The sequence below is a fragment of the Microcebus murinus genome, chromosome 2, assembly GCF_040939455.1.
Source record: "Microcebus murinus isolate Inina chromosome 2, M.murinus_Inina_mat1.0, whole genome shotgun sequence".
NCBI lineage: Eukaryota > Metazoa > Chordata > Mammalia > Primates > Cheirogaleidae > Microcebus > Microcebus murinus.
Window position 1 is genome coordinate 103,576,955 of NC_134105.1, and position 27,898 is coordinate 103,604,852.

A 27,898-nucleotide genomic window follows, 5' to 3' on the forward strand; every position below is an offset into this window, starting at 1 on the left:
AAAGTTCTGGTCCTCAGAGGCCTTGTGATGGGGAAGGGACACATATTCAGCTAAATTTCAGAGGAGAAGGAACAAAGTAAACATTGTAAAAGACAAAATGTCACAGGGGCCCAGAAGAGGGAGTGATTAATTCACACTGCGGGGAGGTGGTACGGAGCCAGGCTGGGAAGGATGAGTAGGACTTTGACAGCTGGTGACGGCATTCCAGGCAGAGGGAACAGCTGAGGCAAAGGTAGAAGCAATGTGTGGAAGGACTCAGCATCACCATCTAATTTATCAAACTGCAGATCGCTTTACTCTCATTATGATGTGTTGTCAAATATTATCACACCTACTTGCTTCAGAAGTAAAAATCATATACCTGCCTCATTAGCCCCGAAGGCCTCTAACTAATGATTTATAATAGAGTGGCTTTTAAAAAGATGCTAATTTCCCAGACTAAACCACTCTCCCAAGTCCCCGGCCCTTTACGCACATTCCAACACTCAGAACACACACCCCGACCAACAACAGCCTCCTTTTCTCGCCCTGTCCGCCGGCTCCCTGGCATCTCTGCCCCTAAACTCCATCATTAACACGTACTCCAGGCCACACATGCACACGCATCGCCAACTCCCCATACACAGTGCCAGACAGGAAACACATTTGGAGGATTTTAAACAATTTTAAAATGTGCCTTCAAATTTTACAACTTGCTTTACTTGCCCGAGGGAGGAACCAACCCCCTTATATAAACATATAAGGACACAGCCCCAAACAGGCTTGCTCCACATCCCACCCAGCTTGGGGGATCTGGATTTTTCTGTGTGAGGCTGGTGGGTTGGGGGAGGGGGGAGTTGGGAGATTTTGTTTATTTTGATTTTTTTTTTCCCTGTGTCTTCTGTGGCCACTGGATTTTGTAATCATGTTTATTTTATAGGCACTCCCAGTAGCCCTTTTCTGCACAGACCACCAGCCACACGGCCAGCTTCAGACGAAACGATTCGGCAGGCTCTAGGTGGACCTAGCGAAGGAACATCTCAAGGAAAGGGTTCCCTGCCGGTGACTCAGCCTGATCCTAGGGTCACAGTGACTGTGGGGCAGAGGAAAGGCCCCTCTCCTGGCAGCAGGGGTAGGATGGACCCCTCTGGGCTGAGAGGAGTTAAACCTCAGTGCCCCAGCCTGGCCCAGTGCCTGATCCACAGAAGGCTGTCAGGACGGCACCCCAAATTCCTCACTCCCTGTCTCTCTCATTGGTTCACAAACTGGGGTCTCCAGTTAACTTTCATTGTTGTTGGTTAGTTGTTCGTTCATTGCACTTTTATTACCTTTACTGAAGTATAATTTTCATTGAATAATATTCACACCTTTTAAGTATATAGGTCGATGATGACTTTTGACAAATGCATTCATTATATACCCCTTGTAACTCCCAACCCATTCGAGATAAAGCACATTTTCAGCTCCCAAAGAAGCTCCCTTATGCCCTCTTCTAGTCAGTTCCCCACCCCCGTTCCCACCCCCAGCCCTGCCTCAGTCAACCACTGAACTGCTCTCTGTCACTGTAGACTAGATTTACCTGTTCTTGAATCAATTAACCTTTTCTATCCAGGCATTGTGGCTGGCTGGCTAGGGTCTGACATTGTCCCTCTGTAGCACCTGGCCTGCCCTTCTCCAGTGCTACAGAGGATCCAGGTGCATCTAATGACACACTGGGCTTGGTTTTTTATTTGTTTGTGTTTTAGATTTGGCAGGAGAAAGATGGGAAGGCAGAGGAAAGGAGCGTCTTGAGTATGTTCTTGGCCTGGTGGAGGGTGTGAGCCGGAGCCAGATGACTGACTTTGATGAGGGTCTTGGGGCCTCAGGGCCTGATCCTGGACCTCTGGTGACTAAGCACAGCCCAGCGCATTGGAGAGGGGACCTGCCCTCAACCTGTGCGAGGAGCCCAGCTCTGGCTGGTAGTGGCAAATTGGTGGCTATAGCCACAGCTCCTACCCCTTCCAGGGCAGGGCTGGCCCCTCGCTTTGCCCAAGCTTTCTGAAGAAGGACTTGGCTGGACTGCTGTCCCAAGAGGGGCTATGGAAAGGTGTCCCCAGAGTTTGATGGCTGTGTGCCCACTGGGGTTGGATCGCCATGCAGCCGGGAGGGAACACCTCACAGATGCGTGCTTACTGGGGGCTGAGGAAGCTCCCAAACAGCTCAGTGGCAAAGCCCTCATCCACAGAGAGGACTAGAAACCCCACTACAGCACAGCCAGCCGGCAAGCATGCAGACCCATCCTCAGTCCAGTCCCGGGGAAGCCTGCCGGCGCGCCGTGGATAAATGCAGCTGTGAACAAAAACTGAAGAGCTGACACACCAAGCCATAACACGTGAAAACACAAGCACCCTTTCTTGGAAAGCCCCCAACAGAGGTGACACAAGAGGGGAGAGATTCCCGCTGCCCCAACCCCCACCAGCAGGAAACCACAGTGCTCAGCGAGCCCAGACACATTTATGAGTCCTTGGGAAATGCCCTATGGGGACCTTCAGCAAGACTGAGGGGACTTCGCAGGGGGCTGGAGGTCCTGTGTCAGCAAGCAGGGGCAGGAGCCAGTTGGATTAGCTGTTCCTGTCCCTGTAAACCTTCTGCAATAAAAATCATAATAACTTCCATAATAAGAATAGCTAATCCTGAAGTCTTTCTGTATGCCAGACAGGCCAGCCCTTCCAAGTACTTTACATATATTATCTCATTTAATCCTCACCATGATCCTATGGTGGGCACTATTATTATCACCCTCATTTCATAAATGAGGAAATTGAGGCACAGATGTGCTTTGCCCAGGGTCATACCCAAATAAGTGATGGAACTGGGATTTGAATTCCTATAATCTCTCCCTAAAGCCCAAGCTCTTCACCTGGGTGAGTCCTGGGGAAGCAGGTGGCTTGGGCATAGGTTCTCATAACTTCTTCCCTCTATCTAAAACTGGGCCCAGGTTTCCCCAACCAAAAAAAAACCACAAAATTCTTTCCTCCATTCTGAAACCTCAAACTACCAGCCTTTCCTGGCTAACATCTGCTTGTTTGCTTGCCCAGCTTCCATCCCCCCAATTATTCTCAGAGAGCCCCCTTTCTCCTCAGTTTTCAACTACATAACTCTCCCAAAGCAGTCCCTGTGCCTGGGGCTGCTGTGCCGGGACTGGCCAGGCCCAGGACACTGGCTCACTACTGGCCCTGGGCAATGGGCTGATCCCACTGAAACCATAAACACAGCCAGGGAAATCATGAGCAGAGCTATGTTTGGGGGGAATGACAAGAAGTTCTACCTCAGTTCAATTTAATTTAAAGTGCTTGGGAACTCCAAGAATGGATTGAGAAGAAATTGCAAATTAGGGCCTAGGCCTGGGAACACAGCTTTGAGAGGAGTGGAGATAGAGCACAGGATTAGGATTTGAGACCCTGGAATTGCCTTGCCTGAGAGAGGAGAGCTGGAAAGAAAACACAACACCTGCAGAAGCCAGGCAGGTATCATAAAAGAGTGAGGGGCGCTAGGTATGTTTGTCAGGGAGGCAAAATACAGGCTTCCAGCTGACATCCCATCACCTTAGTCACCCCAGAAAAGAGAGGACACCTCTACTGGCTCAGCAAGAGCCCAAGGAGGACTCTAATTGTCCAAAATTGGGCTTCTGCTCCCAGAAGGGGCAATGGAAGCTGGGCAGATAAACCAGCAGATGTTAACTAGGAGAGGCTGGTAGCATTAGGAGCCCTGGGTGGAAGCATCTGATTGGCTGAGCTCTAGCAGAAAAGGCCTGGGGACCAAGTATTTTATCTTCAGGCTTTTATAACCTTGCCTCTCACCAGGGCTCCTGATGCTGAACAGACAACTCCACCCTCTCCCCACATCCAAACGGCTGCAGCATCCAATAGAGATCTTTTCCAGAACAGTCTTGCATCTCTCTGTTCCCCAGTGGCCTGCACCCCAGACTGCCACTCTTTGTCCCTCTCTAGGAGCAGCTGGATAGTATGGCGCAGTGGTTAAAATAGCACTCTCAAACCATATTGCCTTGTTTCCAGTTCTGCCTTCATCATTACTAGCTGTGTGACCTCAGAGACATTATTAGCTTCTCTGTGCTTTAGTTTGCTCATCTGTGAAATAAGGATAATAATACTACCTATCTCTTACGGTGATTTTGAAGACTAAGTGCATTAATGTATGCAGAGTACTTCAAATGAGCCCCGAACGGAGAACATGTTCTATAAATGTGAGCTGATGCTGTTACTATTCCCAGGGCAACTTGCCTATTCTCCACTCTTGGGTCTCCAAACCTTTCCCCTCTCTCTGCCTTTCTGGGCCTAGGGTTCCCCAGTTAAATACAACCCCCTCAGCTTGTTTCTGAGGCCAAGCCCAGTTGGCCCTAAGGCCCTTCTCCAGCCCAATCTGGAATGCCCACAGCCCATTTAAAACCAGTCTGCCTGTAAGCCCAGTCTCCAAGGGACCTCCCCCAGGAAGTCCACCACCTCCCCAGACATGGGGATTCCTTCCATGAAAGGAGCCCTTTTTCTGAGCCCAGAAGTGCAGTGTGCCTCCCCCAGGTATTTCCCAGGCTCCACCTGGCATTCCAGCCATTGTACATTCCTGACCCACCACTCTGGGTGGTTCCTTTCCCCTGCTCTGTTCCCCCATCCCCAAGCTGTGGCTCCCTGCCATGCTTTTTGTACCCTTCCCTCACCATTACCTAGTTAATTCTGACTCCTGTTTAAGACCCAGCTCAGGATCCCCAGGACTCAACAGCGCCTGGCACATGGTTGGTGGACTTGACAATGCCAAGGCCGTGATGCCAAGGCCATGAGAAAGAAGGAGAGGAGAGCAGGAGAGAGTGAAGGGGATGACAGTGCCGCCAGGGAAGGAAGAAGAAGCAGGGAGGGGGACAAATGGGCTCTACTGGACAGGTCCTCCCCGTCTCCTTCCCCTCACCCCTGCAGGTACAGGGCAATGTGGCCTGCAGGGTTCCTTTGGATGTGCCATGACCCTGCCCACTGTCACCACCCGGAAGCCTCAAAAGCCATTTCCTCCACCCATCTCTCTGCCCTCACTGGACCTTGGCTGCCATGTCCCTCGGGCATTTATCACACACTGCCTGGCACAGCAAACATTCGTGCTCCTGGGGCTCTTCCTCCCACCTCCCCCTGTCGCTTCCAGTATCACATTTACCTCCAGGTGGTCCAAGAGGGCCCAGACGGTGTGTAGAGAACCTTTACACACAGTGCTTATAGACAACCTACTCCCGGGCGTAACACAGTCCCTCACATCCATTATTTCATTTGCTCCCTATAATAATTCCACAAAGGAGGTAGTCTTGACCCCATTTTGCAGATGAAAAAACTGAGATTTGGAGAGGTTAAGTAACTTTCCCAAGTTTCCACAGCTGGGACTCAAATCTAGATCTCTTCGTTGCTGTCTCCCTGTTCATAGGGTGCCTTATCTGGCATCCCGGTAGCACCTAGCCCAGCAGAGCACTGCTATACAAACAAACAAATGAGCTAGTATCTGAACATCTGCCACCTGCAGGGACAGGCCCAGGTACTTAAGCCCTGGGGAACTGCATCTCAGAGCCTGTCCTGCTAACCCCTCAGGTTCCCTCTAGGACCTCCCACCATCCTCTCCTCCCCTCCCCCACTGGGCTCTGGTTCTAGAAGGACTTGCCCCCTCTCCAGTCCCTTCCTTCCCCTTCTCTACTCACACTCCCTTCATTGCTCACAGCAAATACAGTACTGAGTGCCAGGGCCCTTCTTTTCCTTTCCCTTCGGGACAGCTGGGCATCGGTGGTGGAAGGAATAACATAGTGTAGACCCAAGCCCCACCAAGGGTACCCATCTGAGTTCTGAATACCGTCACCTTTCTCAGTCTCGGTTTTGTCACCTGGTCACTAGGGACAGACATAACTCCTGCCTTTGCCTACCTCACAGTGTGTAGGAGTCTATAAAGACGAAATGGTATGTGATAAAATGTACAACTGAAAACACTGCATGGTCATAAAATGTTACACAAATGTAAGGGATTCCAAGCTGGCTGTAACATGGGCATTAAACTGTAACCTCTCAAAGATATTTACCATAAAAAATTACAGAGCCATGGGAAAAGAATCAAGAAGTGTGCTCGCTCCGGAGACTTAACCTCTATGGCTGATTTTTTTCTTCATTTGTGTTTCTCTAAAGTTTTCTGCACTGATCATGTATTCCTTCTGTAATTAGAAAAAAAAAGTTATATAAAAGTAATGCTTCATCACAAGTCATACTCCAGTCAAAAAAAAAAAAAAAAAAAAAAAAAAGTAATGCTTCAGAAACATAAATATCCAAATCCTGTTCTTATACCATGTTGTGGTGACAGACCATAGCTGGGGTGGAAAAGAGGTTTATGAGCTGCACTGAGAATGGATGTCCTCCTGCCCATCCCTCACCAGCCCTTCCACCCTGGAGGCTGAAGCAGCCAAAATTATAGGCAAGGGGATTCCTGGTCCTGTGTCCACTTTGCTCTTCCTCCCAAACTGAGGATTGTTCGGAACTTCTCACCTTCCTGAGCTCCAGTGCCCCATTTCCCACTGCCCCTTGGACACCCCCACCTAGAAGTTTCACTGGTCTCCCAAATGCGGCTCACTGTTCACCGTTTACCCAAAAGCCATGCACCCCCTGCTTCCAAGCTAACAGAACTCCAATGCCTTTGGGGAGCAGAGCAGGTCCGTGTTTTCTGGGGTGAGGGATGTAGGCCCCTGTCCCAGCCCCAGCCCATCAGAGCACTCCCTTCTCCTATGCAGACAGGAGTGTAGCAATGGACACTTGGACACTGAGAGGGTTGTTTGTTGAGGGTAAGTGGTCTGGGAAGCTGCTAGAAAAGATTTTCTGGCCGGGCGCAGTGGCTCACGCCTGTAATCCTAACACTCTGGGAGGCCGAGGTGGGCGGATTGCTCGAGGTCAGGAGTTCGAAACCACCCTGAGCAAGAGCGAGACCCCGTCTCTACTATAAATAGAAACAAATTAATTGGCCAACTAATATATATAGAAAAAATTAGCCGGGCATGGTGGCGCATGCCTGTAGTCCCAGCTACTCGGGAGGCTGAGGCAGGAGGATTGCTTGAGCCCAGGAGTTTGAGGTTGCTGTGAGCTAGGCTGACGCCATGGCACTCACTCTAGCCTGGGCAACAAAGCGAGACTCTGTCTCAAAAAAAAAAAAAAAAAAAAAAAAGATTTTCTTACCAGATAAAAAGGGAGCCTTGGGAGGAGAGGAACTTTTGCTCCCACCCCTCCTTCCTGCAGCTCCAGTGTCTTGACTGTAGCTCTGTGGCTGAGTCAGCCTTCTTCTCCTTCTTTTCTTTTCTTTTTTTTTTTTTTTTTTTTGAGACAGAGTCTCACTCTTTTGCCCCTAGCTCACAGCAACCTGAAACTCCTGGGCTCAAGCGATCCTTCTGCCTCAGCCTCCTGAGTAGCTGGGACTACAGGCATGTGCCACCATGCCTGACTAATTTTTTCTATATGTTTTTAGTTGGCCAATTAATTTCTTTCTACTTCTTGTAGAGATGAGGTCTCTTGGCCAGGCGCGTTGGCTCATGCCTGTAATCCTAGCACTCTGGGAGGCCAAGGTGGGCAGATAGCTCGAGGTCAGGAGTTCGAAACCAGCCTGAGCAAGAGCGAGGCTGAGGCAGTAGGATCACTTGAGCCCAGGAGTTTGAGGTTGCTGTGAGCTAGGCTGACCCCACGGCACTCACTCTAGCCTGGGCAACAAAGTGAGACTCTGTCTCAAAAAAAGAGATGGGGTCTCACTCTTGCTCATGCTGGTCTCAAACTCCTGATCTTGAGCCATCCACCCGGTCGGCCTCCCAGAGTGCTAGGATTACAGGCGTGAGCCACCTCGCTAGGCCTGCGGCAGTCTTCTTTAACCAGGGTCCTGAGGACAGCAGAGCAGAGAGGTGGGGAGCACTGGACCTTTGGTGACACCGTTGTGCTCCTGTCCCACTTCCAGACTGCCTGTTGTGAGGGAAAAATAAGCCCTTTATTTAAGCCATTAATAGCTGGGTAATCTGTTATTTGCAGCCAAAATCACTCCTAATTGATACAATGTCTGAAACCGAACTCTTCATTCATCCTTCCCAGGTCTGATCCTCTCCCCTTTCCTATCCATAAGCAGCATTTCAGGCCCCCAAGCCAGCCCGCACCCCTCCCTGCCTCATGCCCACTGCCCAGCCCTCATCCAGCTCTGTCCTCTGCTTCCCCCTCCTCTCCCACTCTTCAATTTCAGGCCCTAGTCACTCCCACTAGAACTCTGAATCCCATTTAAAATATCCCCTCCTCTGCAAAGCTCTCCTCACCCCAAATAAACATTCCTTCCTCTGTGAGCCCATAGCTTGTTATACCACTTATACTTCTATTATAATTCTTATCTTATATTCTAATTATACATTCACCAGTAGACTAGATTCCTTTAGGGCAAGAATGTATTCCAGTGCCTCACAGTACAGTGTTTGACTCAAGGGATTAGTAAATTTTTGGTGGGAAAGGCAGCAAGATAAAGCATCTTTTGGTGTTTTCTGTGCAGAAACCTCAGTAGTCCCATCCTCCTTAACTTCTCCCCTCCCATCTCCCTCCTACTCCCCATCCTGCCCAACTTCCTCTTTCCTGCAGTGGACTCACAGGGGGAGAATTCCACCTTCTTCCACAGAGTCTGGTCCATTCCTGAGTGGGATGTGGGGAGGGACAGATCCATCAGACCCTGGTCACCTTGACCCTCAGTAAGAGAACTCAACTAGTAGCCAAAAGATCTGGCTTTGGTATAGCAATATCAGAAGGTTTTTGCACATCTGTGAAATGTTCCAAAATCCAGAAAAGTATTATGCCCAGTGTACACTTCATGAATACAGGGACCTTCCTGCCTGTTGTCCTCCACTAAATCCCCTGCCCAATCCAGAGCCAGTCCAGAGTAGGTGCTCCATAAACACTTGTTAATGAAAGTCGATCACAGGGTTATTTCTAAGTTCTAAGAATCAATCAACCCAACTGCTCAGCAACTGAGGGATGCTTGAGTACGTGTGCAGATGTGTTTATTTATTTATACCCTGCTTCATTACAATGGCAAAATCTCAAACACTCACTCAATGAAACCTTACACTGCCATTAAAAGTATTATTTATGAAGAGTTTATTACATGGAAAATATCTTCTGTGTGAAGAGGAGAAAAGAAGTACACAATTGAGATGAGTCACATCACACTGTCTAAAAGCAAGCAAACATTCTCACTAGCAAAAGGCTGGCAAGGAAGGGACACAAACATTAACAGTAGCTGGTGTTTCTTTTCTCCCCTTTATCCTCCTGTTCTCTATTTTATAATTTTTGAAAAATGTACACACATTACCAATAAAGTGGAAAACATACACTTTGTTTTACAAAATGACCTTGACAGAGTGGGGCAGCGCTGCTCCAGGCTCAGGTTCTGCCCCTCCCCCTGCTGCCTCGCCCCATAGCCCAGAGATGCCCTCTGGGGCTGAGCCAGGTAAGACTCTGCGGCTCTGGCCGTCCCCACCCCAAACCACAAGGCACCCAGCAGGGGAGTAGCAATCAAGTAGCCCTGCCTGTTTTAGACTGGAAATGCTGCCTTCAGGCAACAGTGCACCCCCAGGTGGGCAGGGCCTCCCCAGGGCACTCAGAGGGTTAACCCTGCCTCTCAGGAATTCCCAGAAAGGACTCACCCGGGAAATCTCCCAGACAGGCAGACAGACAGACAGAGGCCTCAGACAGCTCTCTACACTAAGCACAGATGTTCGCCTGGGGTGGTGGTGCTGAGAGCCAGCACAGGCACACAACTTTGGGGTGAGAAGTAGCCCGAAGCAAGAATCGAGACCAGACCCGCCTGGACAGGCTGGGGGCTGAGATGGGGAGGGGACGGTGAGGGGGACCCAGACTTGGTTTGCAGACCAGTCTCCCACCTTGGAAGTCCCTTCTGTTGTCTCTGTCTGGATTGCACAGTACCTGCAACTCTCCTCTCGGTCCACCAGGCGTCGCAGCGGCTCCAGGAGGGGTGAGGGCAGTGCGAACGTGAGTGGTGGGGCTGCAGACTGAGCTATCTATAGCACTTAGCAGGTTTGGTGTCCCGATAGCTTGTCTATTTCCCCTCGTGGTCTGGGGACTCCCCAAGGGTAGGGATTTTATCTTAGCCGCACAAATATATGGATAGAAGAGTGATGAAATCAAGGCCTCAAGTGAGAATGTTGAAGAAAGCTAGCTCCAAACCAGAGTAAGAGGGCTCTGCGACTGGTTTGCGCCCAGAATTTCCCCCACCCTTGTCCACGCGGGTTGCTTCAACCCCAAACGCAGGCTGGGCTCAGCGAGCCCGAACCTGCCCGCCGAGCGGCGCAGCATGGGACCCCACACGTTCCCGCTTAGTCCTGGCGGTCAGAGAAACGAGGGAATCGGGCCCAAAGCTGTCTCCTCCAGGGAGCGATCCTGGGCCACCCTCTACAGAGCTAACCCACCCCTCTCCTAACCCCTCTGCTGGTTTCTTTTCTGAGCAGTATGTCCAGCAGAAGTGAAGTACCTTCACTGAACCGTAAGTTCACTCACTCAACAAAGATTTATTGACCATCTACTACATGGGCTAGGTGCTGTGCCAAGCGCCGGCAATAGGACAGTGAACAAGACAAAAAGTCCTGCCTTCATGGAGCTTGAGCTCTATGGAACTCTGGAGCTGGAATGGTGTACTCTGGCCAGGGGCACGTGGGAGGCAGACACCTGGGTGTGTGGCTCCCACGTGCCCTCCTAGGTGAGCAAAATGCGCGTGAGGTGCCGCCCTGGGGCAGGTCGGCGTGTAGACTTCGGCCCCTGCGGGAGGGGCGGGAGGCACCTGGGATAAACGCGTAGCCAGGCACGTAGCCTGGGGCAGGTGCGCAGGGTGGGGGAGGGGATGGAGGACTGGAGTGGCCACGCGCAAAGCCGGGCCTTGACCTGGCCTCTGGGTTATGGGTCCTGGCACTTAGCTGGCTCTTAGTAAATATTTATCGTAAGCCTCCTGTGGCCTCAGCTCCCTAGGGGTTAGGGGGAAGCTGGCAGGGCCCTCCCTGGCTCCAGGCTCCTCCCCTGGCGGGGTCAGCGCCGGACTTGCCGCGGCGTCATGGCCCCGCATAATTACAGGGGCTGTCGCCAGGCCTGGCAGTAAAAGAGGAGGATGAAACAGCCTGAGAACTGGAGAATCTGAGCCTGAGCCATCCAGGGGCCGGGGGTTGGTGACTTCTCGGGACTCGCAGACGCAAGGAAGGGCCAGCCTGGGGTGCACACACACTCACGCCACCTACCCAGGGCGCGCACAAAATCAACCAAACCACCAAACACGCGCAGACACACAGCATTCCGCTCTCCCGCTCCAGGCACACTCTCGAGCCTAATCAAACACCTGCCGGCCCTCTCCACCCCAGGAACTGACACCCGCCCGCCAACCCCGCTCCAGACGGCCCGCAGATCCTGGCGAGGAGAAGAGCCCCGAGAGGCGAATTCCAGCGAGTTTGTTTACTTGGCGCGGGGGAGGGGGCCCCCAGCTGGGTACTGGGGCCCGACTGGCTGGGAGGCCCCCCCTAGCCGCGCAGTGGGGGGCACGCCGCGCAACACCCCTGCACCCCCACCCCACCCCCACTGCACGCCTGTACATGTTTCCCCTCCTCTTCGCACGCTGTTCACAAACATTAGCATACGTATGTCAAAGAGTTTCACACGCTTCCACACAGGCGGCTGTGATATTACAAATGCTTTTACACTTGCGCGCCATCACACGTAGTTACACACGCCAGATGTACATGTGTTGTTACAGTTTGTCACCCTTCATGCCCAGATTCTCACAGTCCATATTCAAGAGCCCGTTCGCACGGTACACACGTGTGTTCTTACACACGCATAGGTCATTAGCGCCCTTTGGCGCATCTAGAAACAAAAACGGATCCCGAATGGGCCCAAAGGCCCTGCCGTCTTTCCTGCGCGCAGACACTGACGGGCAGAGGCGCCCTTAGCCCCGGCCGCACACGTTACACACTCGATCACACACAGCGTCGCACTTTATTCCCGGCATCTAGGCGATGACACAATCTCCTGAACAAAGACAACATTGACAAACCCAACAAAAACAACAGCCGCGCGCGTGTGTGTGGTGTGTGGGGAGGAGCAGTGGAGCGCGGAGTCCGGGAAGGGGGCGGGGGAGGTGGAGAGTGTGGGAACGCGGGCGGCCGAGCACCGGTGTGCGGGGCTCGGGAGAGGTGCGGGACAGAACAACCGCGCACCCCGCGAGATCCGCGCGCGGCGCAGCAAAGCCGGGGCCCGCGCCCGCGCCCGCGCGTTCGCAGACTCGCACGTGCGAGATTGTTCCCTTCTCCCGCACGCGACTGCGCCCAGGGACACAAACCCACCGCCCAGACAGGCCCACAGAGCTTCACGCAGAGCCGCGAGTGAGCGCACGCACAGCTTTGAGCAGATTTGTGCGGGCAGAGGAGCGCGCTACGCTCTCTCACCCCGGGCCTCCTCGCCTCCGCGGCCCGCCCCTCCTCCACCTCCCCAGCCCCCAAGCCCCGGGGCAGCCGCGCGCCGGGCGGGGCGGGGACGGGGCGGGGTGTCGGGCGGCGCCGGCCCAAAAGGCGGAGTCGCTGGGCGAAGGGGCCAGAGCTGTGAGCGCAGTGCTGACTGAGCCGTGGAGAAAGCCAGCGGGAACCCAGACCCCCAGGAGCCCCTGAACCCCGCCCGGCCTGGCCAGGCCCCACGCTATGGAGTTCCTCTGGGCCCCTCTCTTGGGTCTGTGCTGCAGTCTGGCCGCTGCTGATCGCCACACCGTCTTCTGGAACAGTTCAAATCCCAAGTAAGCCCCAAGTCTCCCGCTGGCAGCCTGGGCTCCCGGCAGGCACTGTTCTCCCCCGCAGGATAACTGTCCCCACCAGCCTCTGACCTGAGCCGAGGGGAGGTGACCGGAGTTGGGAGGACGTCTGCAGATTTTCCTCCCCTCACTTCTGCCTCGTCTGTGGGGGCACCCCACTCTAGGGCAGGAACCTGCTCGTGTCTACTTGCGCGGACACTATTTCTGCTTTTCCCTTCCTTCTCCTTGGCACCCCTATTACTCTGAAGTGAGGGACCCAGTTCCTGCCCCAAGAGTAGACCATCCTCCCTGGCCGCCAGGGTTCTTGTTTTAGTACAATGAAAGTTTCTGTGTCCTTCCTCGTGTATCCCTTGGGCACCTCCTCATACTGACAGATACCTGATGTGACATCAAGAGTGAGCAGAATGCTCAAGGTAACCCTGGAAGGACCCCTCGGGAGGGACTTGGGGTGTGCGCGTTAAACATTCATTCTGTACTTAAGGCGACCCTGGAAAACCCTCCACAAGGGGTCTTTTGGGGTGACATGAGTGAGGCACATGCTGTGCATGGGTAGGTTGAGGGAAACACCTGTTTTATGGGGTTCAAGGAGTAAAACTGAATAGATTGATGGAGGGAGGTCATGGGAAAGCTTCCAAAGGAATGGAAGGGGTTAAAAGGTTACAGAAGGCTCTGGGCAGGAAGGAGTTAACTTTTCCTGGGCAGGTTTAGGGCTGTGAGGCAAATGGTCCTGGGAGGAAGACTCTGTCGGACCCTTTGTTCTTGCCCTTGAGTTTTCTGAAGTTATGAGAACAATATTTGTGGGGAAAACAGGGAGAGGGTTAGGGTGGAGCAGGGAGAGGAGGGCTGGGTCACAAAAAACATTTCTCAAAGCTTAGCCGCCCTCAGCCCCAAGGAGCCTGCCCCCCACTCCCCCTGAGAAATATTGTGGCAGCTTCCTCTGTCCCTGTGGCATTGGCTAGTGGGGTGTCTGCTGTCTGTGGCACATTGGGGTGGGGCAGGGGACAGTCAGCTGCCAACCCCAGAGGGCACTGCCCTCCTGCCCATGGGGCTCCAGGGCTGCCCAGGCAGCCCTCCCTGCCCCACTCCTTGCTGCCTGTTCTTTGCCTCCTTAACCCAATCAATCTAGTCCCAGTAGTGGGAGAGAGCAAAGTCCCTGTTTATGCCCATGCCAGGTGTTGACTAAGGAGGAGGAGGGGACAGGAAGCCATGAGTAGGGAGGGGGGGACCCTGGCCTTTTCCGTTCCCAAGCTCCCAGGTTTCCTCTCTTTCAGGAAGGAGCCTCTTCCTTGCCCCCCTCCCTGCCTTCCCTGACGCCGCTGCCCGCCTTTCCCAGTTGGAGAGCAAGAGTCAATTAAGGGCTAAGTGGAGCAGATTGTACCCCCAGGAGAGAGGGGTGATGGGTGCCCCCACTAAGCACAGCTTCTGCCCTGTCCTTCTGGCCACACACACCCTACCATTCCCAGGAGTAAAGAGAAGCCAGTCAGAGTGGAATCCATAAGCAACCAAGCCGGGCCCAGCTGCTTCGGGGCAAATATGAGGTGGCACTGAGCTGGGCGGGTGTGAGTCTGGCGTAGGTGACTCAGGACAGTGGGCATTGACCCTGGGATCTCCAGGCCCCAGGCGGGGGCAGCGTGGTGAGAAGGGTGGTGCCACTGTTGGGCACTGGCCTCCTTGTGCTGTAGGCTGTCATTGTCCTGTCTATTCAGGCCTGCTAGCTCCCCTCGTCTAGAGGACAGTGCTGGGGCAAGTGGGCATTGTGCCATCATGGGGTCCAGGGGGCAGTCCACACTTGACAAGGTAAATTTTCACAGGTTCTCATGAGTGCTGGGGCGGGTAGCAGAGGTGGATGAGGAATGAGTCAGTGCCCGTCACGGGAATGGGGGAAAGACGCCAGGCCCAGAGCTGAAATACCTGTTCTGAAATGGCTTCTATGTTTATCTCTCCAGAGAGGAATTTTAAAAGCCTCTCTCTGCTCCTCTCTCTCTTTCCCCCGGGGTGGGGGAGGGGCCCTGCGAGCCTCGCTTGAGCGCTGGGCTGTCGTGCTGCTGCAAAGCCGGCCACTGAGGGGTCATGCTGACTGGGCAGTGGTGCCCACCTCAGAGTCCTCTTGGCCTAACTCCTCCCCCTGCCCCTGCCCCCACCCATGCCCAGGGCTTTGGTTTGAAGCAAGTTGGCAGCTCACTCTGCTGAGTCTCTAGCTGGCAGAGCTTGGGGAAATTCAGAGAAGCTGACCAGCTGGAGGTGGGGGGAGGCACTTTTCCCCCTACTGGGACCCCACCCAGACTGGAGCCAGGTGTCTGAGGCTGGTGGGGAGGGGCTGGTGGGCAGTCAGGCTGGAGCCGGTGGGGCCTGGGGAAAATGGACTGGGGGAGGGGAGCTGGCTGCACCTTGGGAGGAGGGGAGGGGAGATGCAGCCTCAATCTGAGAACTCCACATTTCATCTGGGGGGAGGTGCAAGTGTAGCTTTTGGAGATAAAGGGACAGGGAGGTTTTGGGGTGCACTGAGAGAAGGGGACAAGGAGACCAAGGCTTAAATTTGAGTAGCCAGAAAGGAAATTTAAGGAGACTGATTGAAATGTTGAGAATGATTCAACTTAAAGGAGTAGGGCCATTATCTGTGGGCATGGGTATACAGGGCTTTGGGCAAAGCGAAGCTGGGAAACGTGAGGTATACTCAGCGGGTCAGGGGAAAAATATGAGGAGCGAGAGAAGACATAGATGTGTTGGGGGCTCGGGGATCCTGATTACAGAATGGCCCAGCAGGGTCTCAGATTGAGGTCTAATCACATTTAAAAGGAGCAACGGGTAGAATAGATTTGGGGAAATATTTATGGATAGAAGAGGATGAGTGAGCTAGAGATACAGGCAGGAGCCCATCCTTGAGTAAATATCAGGGAGGTTGGAAAGTGCTCATGCACTGGAGTAACTGAAAGATACTCAGGGGATGCTGTTTGAAATACTAATAGGAGGCAGTGGGGGGAATATTTGGAGATGGGGATTGCTGTGTAATAGATCAAGATCAGTACATATTGGGAGTTGAGATTTTGGAAAAATCTTCAAGGGGTCCACTGTGAAATGTGAGGGGTCATGTGAACATGTGGAAGCTCGAGGCTCTGGCCTCGCTTCTGAATGTCCACCTGCTTCCTCCTTGTCCTTGGGCACCCAGGTTCTGGAAAGAGGACTACACGGTACATGTGAGGCTGAATGACTACCTGGACATCATCTGTCCGCATTATGAGGATGACTCTGTGGCAGATGCAGCCATGGAACAGTACACACTGTACCTGGTGGAGCGTGAGGAGTACCAGCTGTGCCAGCCCCAATCCAAGGACCAAGTCCGCTGGCAGTGCAACCAGCCCAATGCCAAACATGGCCCAGAGAAGCTGTCTGAGAAGTTCCAGCGCTTTACACCTTTCACCCTGGGCAAGGAGTTCAAAGAAGGCCACAGCTACTACTACATCTGTGAGTACCCGGGAGGCATGCATACAGATGCCCACACTGGGGGTGCAGTGGCATGATGTTTATGCTTGGGTACTTGCTTAATGGGAAGTCAAGCACCAAGAGTCCCTTGCAATCCTGAGTTCTGTTTCCATTCATTCACATCACAAATGTGCGGTGAGCTTCTACTGTGTGCCAGGCACTCTGCTTGGGTACAGAGATAAATAAAACACTACAGAGCTGCTGTCCTCAAGGAAGCTGGGAAGAAATACGCACAAGTTAACAAGCCATTAGAACAGTGTGATATGGCAGACATGAGCACAGGGGCCTTGGGAAAATGACCTGCATACCTGCCAGGCTAGGGGACTCAGAGAAGGCTTGGTGGGGAATATGACCCCAGGGCTTAGAACAAGCAGAGTTGGCCAGGCGTGAAAGTGCATGTACAAAGGGAGCACGACATCCTCAGGGAATTTCCTGTGTTTCAGCCTGGTTGGAGTGAAAGGGACACAGAAAGTGGGGCAAGATGAGCTTGGAAAGGTGGATAGCACAGATCATGGGGACCTAAAAAGTGCTAAGGAGTTTGAACTTTACCCTAAGGGCAGTGGTGAGCCACTGGTGGATTTTAAAAGTTATAAGATCAGGCCAGGGATGGGAGTCTGGGGTTAAAAAAAAAAAGAAAGAAAGAAAACAAAATATCAGGCCAGGTACAGTGGCTCATGCCTGTAGTCTCAACACTTTGGGAGGCTGAGGCAAGAGGATCGCTTAGCCCAGGAGTTCAAGACCAGCATAGGTGACATAGCAAGTCCCCATCTCTATTAAAAAAAAAAAAGGCCGGGCGCGGTGGCTCACGCCTGTAATCCTAGCACTCTGGGAGGCCGAGGCGGGCGGATTGCTCGAGGTCAGGAGTTCGAAACCAGCCTGAGCAAGAGCAAGACCCCGTCTCTACTATAAATAGAAAGAAATTAATTGGCCAACTAATATATATATATAATATTAGCCGGGCATGGTGGCACATGCCTGTAGTCCCAGCTACTCGGGAGGCTGAGGCAGGAGGATCGCTTGAGCCCAGGAGTTTGAGGTTGCTGTGAGCCAGGCTGACGCCACGGCACTCACTCTAGCCTGGGCAACAAAGCAAGACTCTGTCTCAAAAAAAAAAAAAAAAAAAAAAAAAAAAAAATTTAGGCCAGGCGCGGTGGCTCATGCCTGTAATCCCTGGGAGGCTGAGGCGGGCGGATTGCTCGAGGTCAGGAGTTCGAAACCAGCCTGAGCAAGAGCAAGACCCCATCTCTACTATAAATAGAAAGAAATTAATTGGCTAACTAATATATATATGGAAAAATTAGCCGGGCATGGTGGTGCATGCCTGTAGTCCCAGCTACTTGGGAGGCTGAAGCAGTAGATTGCTTGAGCCCAGGAGTTTGAGGTTGCTGTGAGCTAGGCTGATGCCACGGCACTTACTCTAGCCTGGGCAACAAAGTGAGACTCTGTCTCAAAAAAAAAATTTTTTTTTTAAAAGATCAACTTTGTGTAGAATGGATCTAGGAAACACTCTGTCATTGGGGCCTAGGCAGGAGTAGTATAAAATGGGAACATTGGCCGGGCGCGGTGGCTCACGCCTGTAATCCTAGCTCTCTGGGAGGCCGAGGCGGGCGGATTGCTCAAGGTCAGGAGTTCGAAACCAGCCTGAGCAAGAGCGAGACCTCGTCTCTACTATAAATAGAAAGAAATTAATTGGCCAACTAATATATATAGAAAAAATTATCCAGGCATGGTGGCGCATGCCTGTAGTCCCAGCTACTCGGGAGGCTGAGGCAGCAGGATCGCTTGAGCCCAGGAGTTTGAGGTTGCTGTGAGCTAGGCTGACGCCACGGCACTCACTCTAGCCTGGGCAACAAGTGAGACTCTGTCTCAAAAAAAAAAAAAAAAAAAAAAAGTCTGAGTGGATGGGGTAGTCAAAAAAAAAAAGGGAACATATTGTGAAGACCTCACCCATCTTCAGGCTTGGAGGAGTGAAGGATGAATGTGGGGAGGGGACAGCATCTATGTTCTTTTTACCACCACTGTCAAAGCTAAGGGTTATTCCAAAGAATAGGAGGTTGGGCTGAACATTGGGCAGGAAGTCGGCAAAAACTAAGGAGAGTAAGAATCAAGATTAGAGGGAAGAGAGGAATTAAAATTAGTAGGGAGCCAAGAAAGCAGGGCCAGAGGCACTTGGGCTTATATTTTCTTGCAACAAAGGTTCTTTCCTTAACCCCCTGTGGGCTTATCTTGCAGCCAAACCCATCCACCACCAAGAAGACCAGTGTTTGAGGTTGAAGGTGACTGTCAATGGCAAAATCAGTGAGTGTCAGGGCCCTGTGGGCCTCCCTCCTGCATTTCTATGCTGGGCCTGGTATAGTGATCTGGGATGGTGTGGAAATCCCACAGCCCAGCCCACTCAGCACTTGTACCCCTCTGCCTCCCTGGTATAATGCCTGACCTACTGCTACTCTTATCTTTCAGTTCACAATCCTCAGCCACATGCCAATTCACAGGAGAAGAGACTTGCAGCAGGTGGGTAACTGGAGCAATTTGGGTCTGGGGCACAAGAAGGGGTCTGCTTGGAGGTTATGTACAGGAGGTGGCTCTTTTTCCAGGCCGGGGCTGGGGAAACCCTGTTGTGCTGAGAGTCAGTGCAAATAGTGGGGCCACTCACAATGGGGGCCTTTGCCCTCTCACCTTGCAGATGACCCGGAGGTGCAGGTTCTACATAGCATCGGTCACAGTGCTGCCCCCCGCCTCTTCCCATTTGCCTGGGCTGTGCTGCTCCTGCCACTTCTGTTGCTACAAACCCCATGAAGGTGTACGCCACACCTGGCCTTAAGGATTGGAACTGGGCTGAGGGGACAGGAGCAGGCACCGCACACGTGTCCTGGGGCCACTCTCAAAGCCCCAGCCCTGGGAACCACTCCCGCCACATGCACAAGCTGTCACCCAGCAGCCTCAAAACGGGTCAGTATTAAGGGTTTCAACCCAAAGGTCAACCAGCCTGGCAGTGCCATCTCTACCTCCATCTCAAAGGGATGGAGAAAGAAGTGGGGACAGTCTTTTCCCCACCATTCCTGCCTTTAAGACAAAGAAACAAGCTGTGCAGACATGGTCCCTTAAAAAAGGCACAGTGGGAGCCAAGCTGGAAGAGGCCTGGGGCCACATGGATGGACAGAGCTTGGCAAAGATGCCCCTCCAAGAGAGAGCCAGGATGTTCAGATGAACTGAGAGAAGGAAAAGTAAGAAACAGTTTCCTGCTTGGAGCCAGGTACAAGAGAGGTAGCATGCTTGGGCTGACCCAGCATCTCCTGGCAAAACTTCCTTCTGTGGAGCTGCTATAGAGAGGTTTGTAGCCAGGCACTGCATTCTCCCCCGTCCTGGGGCAGAGCTCCCCAGAGCTATGCCAGCAGGGGGGCTGTGCCAACCTGTTCTTAGAGTGTAGCTGTAAGGGCAGTGCCCATGTGTACAGTCTGCCTAGAGTGTAGCCTAAAGGGCAGGGCCCATATGTACAGTATCTGTATATAAACTTGTTGTGTGTCTGTGCTGATTTCTACAACTGGAGTGTTTTTATACAATGTTCTTTGTCTCAAAATAAAGTGTTTGTTTTTTTGGATGTGCTTTTCTGCTGCTCCACATTAATTTATGACCATTGAGTTCCTACTATGTGCTAGGCTCTGTGCTACACCCATAGCAACTTGGTTTGAAATGCTTTCTCTCTCCAAAGAATATATGCCCCTCACCAGGCCCAAAGGGTGGGGTGTTTATTCCTCTGAGGGTAGTCCCCGACAGGAGTGGTCCCACAGCAGTCTAAGCTGCACTCCACTCTCAGATATCTTCCTGTTCAATCTCTACCCACTCTCCCACCCCCTCAGAGCTGGGCTTTGGCATACTATCCAGGTACTTAGGCTGCTTGGGTGAGTCAGGGAAGCTGGGAACGCCAGCTGAGGCACGCGGCCCCGCCCCACAGCCCCATCTGCAGAGACATGTGGGAGGCTGGGAGGGAAACTTACCAGCAGCAAGTGGGTTGGATTAAGGGGTCAGTGATAGAGGCTTCAGTGGGTTGGCCAAGTTGTGTAAAGTTGGCCTAGTGGCTCAAGAGGGACGGCATCTGAGAAAGACTTGGTGATTTCTGGCAATCCCTGTTATTTAGGGAAGAGGTTTCAGCAAACTCCGGGAAAAGCCTCCCAAACCCTGTGCAACTGAGATTCCTATATGGCGCTCTGGATGCAAGGCGTGTTGAAGTCCAGTTGAGTCTAGCAAGCTTTTGTTTTGAGGTCTACACCGTAGGCGCACCGGCCTGTAGGAACACAAGCATTGAGACCCCGGGCTGGATGATCCAAGGGTTGGCGGAGTGTGAGGAGCGGCGGGGGCCGGGGACAAAATCAGCCGAGCCGTAGGACAGGGACCGACCAGGATCTGGAGGGCAAGGCCTGCACTAGTACCACTGGGAGGGGCGGCGCGACGGCGCGAGCCGGGACGGCCCCGGCGGGCGCGCGGCGGGGCGGGGCCCGAGTTCCGGTTCGGCGTTCGCGGGGAGGGCCGGGTTTCGCTTCAGTTTCCGGAGGGACGGCCCGAGCGCGCGGGGGCGGAGCCGAGTGCGCGCGGGGCGGGGCTCCGGCGTCCCAGGTCCGGGCCAGACCGCTGGCGCGGGACGCTGAGCGCGGGATCCGACTCTGGGCGTGATGGAGACGGGCGGTGTGTTCGACTCGCTCCTATCCGGAGTTTGCGTGGTCTTCACCCTCGGCATGTTCTCCACCGGCCTGTGAGAGCGCGGCCGGGCTGGGCTGGGGCCGGACCGGGAAGTCAGGAAAAGAGAAAGAGGGGGTTAGAGACGTGGCCACCACAGCGCCGGGCTGCGTCCGGAACCTGGGGTCAAAGTGGAATCGCGTCGAGGGGACCGGGGTACAAGGTCGGGGCTGGTCGTTGAGCCTGAGGCAGAAGGCAGGGGAGCTGAGGGAGGGTCTGCGGTTGTCCGGGGAGGATGACAGGCATCGGGAATCTCCCCCAGCACCCTGGTTCTCCCTGCCCACCTTCATCCCTCTCGGGGCCCCATTACAGCACGGACCTCAGGCATATGCGAATGACCCGGAGCGTGGACAGCGTCCAGTTCCTGCCCTTTCTCACCACGGAAGTCAAGTGAGAGGGGCGACGGCTGCGGTGGGAAAGGCTGTCTGAGGGAGGTGTGGGGAGGGGTAGGAGAAGTGTGAAAGAGACCCCTTGGGTCCCCCTCCCACGCTGATCCCCGCGGACCATGTCCCTTTCCTCCACCCGGCAGCAACCTGGGCTGGCTGAGTTATGGGGCCTTGAAGGGAGATGGGACCCTCATCGTCGTCAACGCAGTGGGTGCTGTGCTTCAGGCCCTGTATATCTCTGCGTATCTGCACTACTGCCCGCGAAAGGTAGAGGCCCTCCCTTGGACCCACTTCTCTGCTGCATGCCCTGCCTTGGACAAACACTGCTTCTTGGAAGGCTATGACAAGCTGGCACTGCCACCCTTTCCTGGAAGGCCTCTCCAGCCTTGCAGTTCTTCCTCCATGAAGCCAGCCTTCTGAGACACACGCTGCCATCCTTTAGGCATGGCTGGTAGCTCTGCCTAACCTGACATGCCCATGCTGCCCTGAACTTCTGCCCAACAAGCTGAAGAGAAAGGGCTTTGTCTGGTATTTCTTTCAGAGCCAGGGCCAGTGGGTGAGAATGAGATGATTAGCTCTGCCTCCCCACTCAATCACACAAGCACTTATTATGCTCCTACTGTTTGTGCCAAGCTCACAGAAAAAAAGATACCTTTCCCTCCCCTGGAGACCTCCAGTGTTCTGGGTGTATAAGACTTCCCACCACTGGTTGGAAAGGGGCTGTGACAAGCGCAATGCTGGAGGCTTAGACAAAGGTTAGCTTCCCCATTTGGAGCATGGGAGAGGGCAGTATGAATTAATTCTAGCAGGGAAATCAGACTGCTTCCTGGCACACCTGGAAGTAAGGCTCCTCTCTCCCCTGCAGCGTGCTGTGCTGCTACAGACCGCAACCCTGCTAGGGGTCCTTCTCCTGGGTTATGGCTACTTTGGGCTCCTGGTGCCCGACCCTGAGGCCCGGCTTCAGCAGCTGGGCCTCTTCTGCAGTGTCTTCACCATCAGCATGTACCTCTCACCCCTGACTGACCTGGTGAGTAGGGGTGTCCAGGGAGGTAGGGGAGATAAGAAGGGCCAGGCTGTCATAGCCAAAAACAAGCTTATACTCTAGAGGTAGGGGAGACCCAAATCCTGGAAGGAGACAAGGCAGCAGAAGTGGGTGAGTGGGAGGCATGAAAGAAAGGCTGAGTGACAGATCAGGGAGGATGTTTGACCTTTTTCCTAAGGAAGTTTTTAGGCAAGTGAGAGTTTTACTATGCAACTGGGCCAGGAGTGTCTGTCATTCTTTCCCACAGGCCAAGGTCATTCAGACTAAATCAACACAATGTTTCTCCTTCTCACTCACCATTGCTACCCTTCTTACCTCTGTCTCCTGGTGTCTCTATGGGTTTCGACTCAGAGATCCCTACATCATGGTAAGCAGAATAGGGATGGGGTCACAGGTGTGCATGGTGGAAAATTGGCTTCTCTCCTCATAGCAGTCCTTGTGATTTCAGGTGCCCAACTTTCCAGGAATCCTCACCAGCTTTATCCGCCTCTGGCTTTTCTGGAAGTACCCCCAGGAACAAGACAGGAACTACCGGCTCCTGCAAACCTGAGGAAGCTCACATGACCACTTAACACCTTAATACCAATTTGATACCAAAGAGAGCTCCTTGTTTCAGCTGGTCCTGCTGACCAACTCCCCAGGTGCAGTGGGTTGTGGGAATAAGAGACGACTTTGAGAACAGAGGGACCAAAGAAAGCAGTTTTACTTAGATGACTGATAGGACCTAGGAGATTAAATCACTTTTATTTTTCAGAGAGATTATTTTTTTTAATTTTGGAGGTTGGGGTGATATCATTAGAATATGCCTTAAAATAAAGTTGTTCCCCACCCCGGCCCATTGTGGTTCACTCTCTATTCATGATTCTCTACTTGCCTGGTTTGGTCAACCGCAGATCCAGTTATTCTCAAGCTGGTAGGGTTGGCTCAGAAAAGGCATCAGAAAGAACCAAGAGGTGGGAAAGACCCAAGAGGTGGGAAAGACCCAGGAATGTCTTAAAAAGAACAGAGATTGGCTGGGTGAGGTGGCTCACGCCTGTAATCCTAGCACTCTGAGAGGCCTAGGTCGGTGGATTGCTCGAGGTCAGGAGTTCGAGACTAGCCTGAGCAAGAGCGAGACCCCCATCTCTACTATAAATAGAAATAAATTAATTGGCCAACTAATATATATAGAAAAAAATTAGCCGGGCATGGTGGTGCATGCCTGTAGCCCCAGCTACTCGGGAGGCTGAGGCAGGAGGATTGCTTGAGGCCAGGAGTTTGAGGTTGCTGTGAGCTAGGCTGACGCCACGGCACTCACTCTAGCCTGTGCAACAAAGTGAGACTCTGTCTCAAAAAAAAAAAAAAAAAAAAAGAACAGAGATTGGATGTTATGAAGAATGGAAGTCAGACTTCAAGTACTTCTTACAGGGTTAAGAGGACCAGGAAAGTGAAATGGCATTTCCATTCTGAGAGATCTTGTGAGGAGGTCTTTGCCTCCTTTGGAGGAAAACATGGGGAAGACCAGTCAGATGCAAAGATAAAGGCAGAGATACACTCAGGAAGATGGTTCTTCCACCTCTCTTCTCTACCTCTGGTACACAGAACTCCCAGTTCCCACTCTCCATACTCAAACTAAACAAAGTTAGAAAATAAACTTGCTCTTTAATGGGGAATAGGAAATAGGGTTGTCGGGGCAGGAATGGGGTTGGGGTGTCAGAAGCGCAGTCCCTTGCGGGCTAAGTCGGCTCGGGCCTCCTGGATCTGGTTCTGCAGCTCACGTGCGGCATCCTCGCAGTCGTGAAAAGTGGCCACGCGATAGCCTACAGTGCCCAGCGCATAGCAGCCGGCGGACACCAGCAAGTAGGCGGGCAGTGGCCACAGGACCTCCTGGCAGGACGAGGGCAGCTCCAGGCCCAGGGCTCCCATGGTCAGTGCCACCCAGGTGGAGCCCAGGATCGCCAGTCCCCAAAGCCACTGCGCTAATTTCGTCATGGCCACTACAGGAAGAGAAAGCAAAGCTCAGGGTCCCTTCCACCTCGCTACCCTCTCTACATTTGAGACCCTTCCCCCGTTGCCCTAGTCCTCCTCGCCTACTCCCCACAGCCCTCAACATACACCTACCTCTTCGCCCCGCGACTCCCCTTCCCGGCGCGGCCCGACGTCAGCGTCCGGAAGTCCTGCCTGGCTCACGCTGCGCCTCCGCGCGGCCTTCTGGAAGTTGTAGTTCACCCGGCCGCCGCCGTCCTGGTCTGGGTGGTGTTCAGCCCGCTGCGCTCCGAAACTGCCGGCTGCGTCCGGAGGGGCGCCGCGCTGCTTGCCCACCTCGGGCCCCGCTCCAAGCTGGCGTGGGGCTTGTAGAAAGCCTGAGGAGACACCCTCAAACGTTGCAACAAGGTGGAAAAGTCATATCGTTCCCCTTCAACTCTGTTCTCCTGCGCAGAAATCCTATTCATTCACTCCGTCAGTCTCTCATTCACCCTTTTGAACATTCCTTTGTTTCTTTCTTTCTTTTTAAGAGACGGGGTCTTGCTATATTATTGCCCAGACTGGACTGAACATGTTTTGATCATCCTGATAGACTGGAGATATAGAGATGCCAAGAGACCCGTTGCCTTTTGGGGCGAGGGGGACAAGCAGAAGTCAAGGAAGCAATTGCATTGACAACCATGAATCCTTGAGATTAATGTTAGAACAGACGTAGTCGTATTTTTCAAAAGAAACACAGAGGTGCAAACAATACACCTTGGAGCTACAGGAAGAAGGGCTCCAGGACGATGTCCTTTTAAAAATGTGCCAGATCAGAGGAATTACCTGATGCGTTTTAAGTATTAAAAGGAGGTATATAATTCTTTCAAAAGTTTGGGGATGAATTCCTGATTAATATATATATATAATAGAAAACCAAGTGAAAGAAAAGGTTAGGCAATTATCAACTTAAAAGAAAACAGTTATAAAAGAAAGGAAAGAACATTAATAAAATCCTGTATGATAAAGACCACATTTGTAGTTGGACAGAGTCAGCTTTATTAACTTGCTGGGAGAGAGAGTACACACTAAAAAAACTGTGGAGCAACTCATAACAGAGGAAGAAACAGGGCGATTACAGAATATGGGAAAAGGTTGGCTTTAGGTAAAATATATGTTTGTTTATTTATTTATTTTTATTTTGAGATGAGGTCTTGCTATGTTTCCCAGCTGGACTCAAACTCCTAGGCTCAAGCTCTCTTCCTGACTCAGCCTCCCCGATAGCTGGGACTAAGTAGACACTCCTGGCTAGGTAAAATTTAGATGAAGCAGAGTTTGAGTAAACATGACTGTAAGGAAGGGATCAACAAGAAGTCTGAGCTGAGAAGTGGACTGAAGGCCCACTTGCAAACTACAAAGCTAAGATAAATGTAAGATGTTCAGGCTGGACTGAACATTTTTTTTTTTTTTTTGAGACAGAGTCTCACTTTGTTGCCCAGGCTAGAGTGAGTGCCGTGGCATCAGCCTAGCTCACAGCAACCTCAAACTCCTGGGCTCAAGCAATCCTACTGCCTCAGCCTCCCGAGTAGCTGGAACTACAGGCATGTGCCACCATGCCTGGCTAATTTTTTCTATATATATTAGTTGGCCAATTAATTTCTTTCTATTTATAGTAGAGACGGGGTCTCGCTCTTGCTCAGGCTGGTTTTGAACTCCTGACCTTGAGCAATCCGCCCGCATCTGCCTCCCAGAGTGCTAGGATTACAGGCGTGAGCCACCAGGCCCGGCCTGAACATTTTTTGAGTGCCACAATAGACTTCAGAAATACAGAGACGCTAGGAGACTCAACCCCTCATCAGGTGGACGGGGAACACAGGAATCAGGGAAACAATTGTGTTGTCAACTTAACCATTGTCTGAAACTTTGCACCTGGCTTGAAAATCTGTGTTAAAGTAATCCACTTGACGCAGATCTGCAGGCAAGGTGAAATGTTCCATTCTCACTGTCTGATTTCAAATAGCAAAGTTTGTGACTATGATTTTTTTTTCTTTTGAGACAGAGTATCACTCTGTTGCCCAGGCTAGAGTGAGTGCCGTGGCATCAGCCTAGCTCACAGCAACCTCAAATTCCTGGGCTCAAGCAATCCTACTGCCTCAGCCTCCAGAGTAGCTGGGACTACAGGCATGTGCCACCATGCCCGGCTAATTTTTTCTATATATATTAGTTGGCCAATTAATTTCTTTCTATTTATAGTAGAGACGGGGTCTCGCTCTTGCTCAGGCTGGTTTTGAACTCCTGACCTGGAGCAATCCACCCACCTCAGCCTCCCAGAGTGCTAGGATTACAGGCGTGAGGCACCACACCTGGCCTGTCTGTGATTTTAGAAAACTAAGTTTCTCGGCCCTATGCCCTTGATGTTAACAAAAGCAGTTTTTACAGATTCCCAGTCTTAGTACAAACACAAATGTCTCCACTGGGAAGAATATTTTCACAGCAATAATGTAAACAACTAAGTATTGATTTGACCATTAATATTGGCCAGGCGCGGTGGCTCACGCCTGTAATCCTAGCACTCTGGGAGGCCAAGGTGGGAGGATCGCTCAAGGTCAGGAGTTCGAAACCAGCCTGAGCAAGAGTGAGACCCCCGTCTCTACTACAAATACAAAGAAATTAATTGGCCAACTAATATATATAGAAAAAATTAGGCGGGCATGGTAGCGCATGCCTGTAGTCCCAGCTACTCGGGAGGCTGAGGCAGGAGAATTGCTTGAGCCCAGGAGTTTGAGATTGCTGTGAGCTAGGCTGACACCATGGCACTCACTCCAGCCTGGGCAACAGAGTGAGACTCTGTCTCAAAAAAAAAACAAAAAAAACTGTTAATATTAATAAAAATTGGGATATAGTTACATTCGGAAGGGAAGGGAGGATATTAAGAGAGTTGGTATTATAGATAACAAAATTCTCAACTTCTATACCGTGTTTCCCCGAAAATAAGACCTAACCATAAAATAAGCCCTAGCAGGATTTCTAAGCATTTGCGCAATATAAGCCCTAGCCCGAAAATAAGACCTAGTGATGGGCCTGGATATGCAGCACATCTGCACAACCCAAGCATTTTGTCACAGAGTGGTAAAGAAGACTAGCAGCCCTTCTTATCTGCCCCATGAGAGCTCTAGTGCTCCAGATGAGAGATTGGGGCCAATGGTTCTAAAGGAAATAGAGTCGCAAGAAATTCAGGATGGAATTCAGGGTTTGGAGAGTTATGATGATGTTCCAGAAGAAGATGACTTAACTATATTTGAATAAATGTAGATTGTTGTACTATACTTAAAAAAAAAAATAACACATCCCCTGAAAATAAGCCCTAGGGTGTCTTCTGGGGGAAAAATAAATATAAGACCCTGTCTTATTTTTGGGGAAACACGGTAGTAGGGAGTCAATTGATTATATCTAAAGTAGAAAAAAA

The 27,898-nt window shown here is 52.0% G+C and overlaps 3 protein-coding genes across 8 annotated transcripts; 2 read left to right on the top strand and 1 right to left on the bottom strand.

Moving 5' to 3' along the window:
* The first annotated feature begins 12,615 nt into the window (after positions 1 to 12,615).
* Positions 12,616 to 19,927, top strand: EFNA1 (ephrin A1). Of its 2 annotated transcripts, XM_012767866.3 has the most exons (5): positions 12,616 to 12,834; positions 16,016 to 16,311; positions 18,562 to 18,627; positions 18,790 to 18,840; positions 19,013 to 19,927. In XM_012767866.3, exons 1-5 carry the CDS (start codon positions 12,743 to 12,745, stop codon positions 19,123 to 19,125), a joined length of 618 nt encoding a protein of 205 aa, XP_012623320.1. In that variant the 5' UTR covers positions 12,616 to 12,742; the 3' UTR covers positions 19,126 to 19,927. The 2 variants fall into 2 exon arrangements, with proteins under 2 accessions (XP_012623320.1, XP_075856308.1); XM_076000193.1 differs by lacking the exon at positions 18,562 to 18,627.
* Positions 19,928 to 20,887: 960 nt separating this feature from the next.
* SLC50A1 (solute carrier family 50 member 1) lies at positions 20,888 to 23,322 on the top strand. Of its 5 annotated transcripts, none has more exons than XM_012767862.3 (6): positions 20,888 to 21,076; positions 21,323 to 21,450; positions 21,590 to 21,713; positions 22,312 to 22,473; positions 22,736 to 22,855; positions 22,937 to 23,322. In XM_012767862.3, exons 2-6 carry the CDS (start codon positions 21,389 to 21,391, stop codon positions 23,036 to 23,038), a joined length of 570 nt encoding a protein of 189 aa, XP_012623316.1. In that variant the 5' UTR covers positions 20,888 to 21,076; positions 21,323 to 21,388; the 3' UTR covers positions 23,039 to 23,322. The 5 variants fall into 5 exon arrangements, with proteins under 5 accessions (XP_012623316.1, XP_012623315.1, XP_075856307.1 ...); XM_012767861.3 differs by having other exon boundaries at positions 20,890 to 21,076; positions 21,373 to 21,450; XM_076000192.1 differs by having other exon boundaries at positions 20,890 to 21,076; positions 21,373 to 21,450; positions 22,919 to 22,999.
* A 787-nt stretch (positions 23,323 to 24,109) lies between these two features.
* On the bottom strand, positions 24,110 to 24,660 carry DPM3 (dolichyl-phosphate mannosyltransferase subunit 3, regulatory). The gene is made up of 2 exons (XM_012767961.2): positions 24,589 to 24,660; positions 24,110 to 24,464 (listed from the first exon to the last, which is right to left on the bottom strand). The coding sequence occupies exon 2, from the start codon at positions 24,457 to 24,459 to the stop codon at positions 24,181 to 24,183; it is 279 nt and encodes a 92-aa protein (XP_012623415.1). The 5' UTR covers positions 24,460 to 24,464; positions 24,589 to 24,660; the 3' UTR covers positions 24,110 to 24,180.
* Between the last annotated feature and the right edge of the window lie 3,238 nt (positions 24,661 to 27,898).

Excerpts from the sequence above, each read along its gene's own strand:
- EFNA1 (XM_012767866.3), top strand. The coding sequence starts at position 12,743 with ATGGAGTTCCTCTGGGCCCCTCTCTTGGGTCTGTGCTGCAGTCTGGCC. Across the intron at positions 16,312-18,561 it reads CCACAGCTACTACTACATCT|CCAAACCCATCCACCACCAA; the intron begins GTGAGTACCCGG and ends CTTATCTTGCAG. Across the intron at positions 18,841-19,012 it reads GGAGAAGAGACTTGCAGCAG|ATGACCCGGAGGTGCAGGTT; the intron begins GTGGGTAACTGG and ends CTCACCTTGCAG.
- SLC50A1 (XM_012767861.3), top strand. The coding sequence starts at position 20,997 with ATGGAGACGGGCGGTGTGTTCGACTCGCTCCTATCCGGAGTTTGCGTG. Across the intron at positions 21,077-21,372 it reads GGCATGTTCTCCACCGGCCT|CACGGACCTCAGGCATATGC; the intron begins GTGAGAGCGCGG and ends GCCCCATTACAG. Across the intron at positions 22,474-22,735 it reads TCTCACCCCTGACTGACCTG|GCCAAGGTCATTCAGACTAA; the intron begins GTGAGTAGGGGT and ends TCTTTCCCACAG.
- DPM3 (XM_012767961.2), bottom strand. The coding sequence starts at position 24,459 with ATGACGAAATTAGCGCAGTGGCTTTGGGGACTGGCGATCCTGGGCTCC.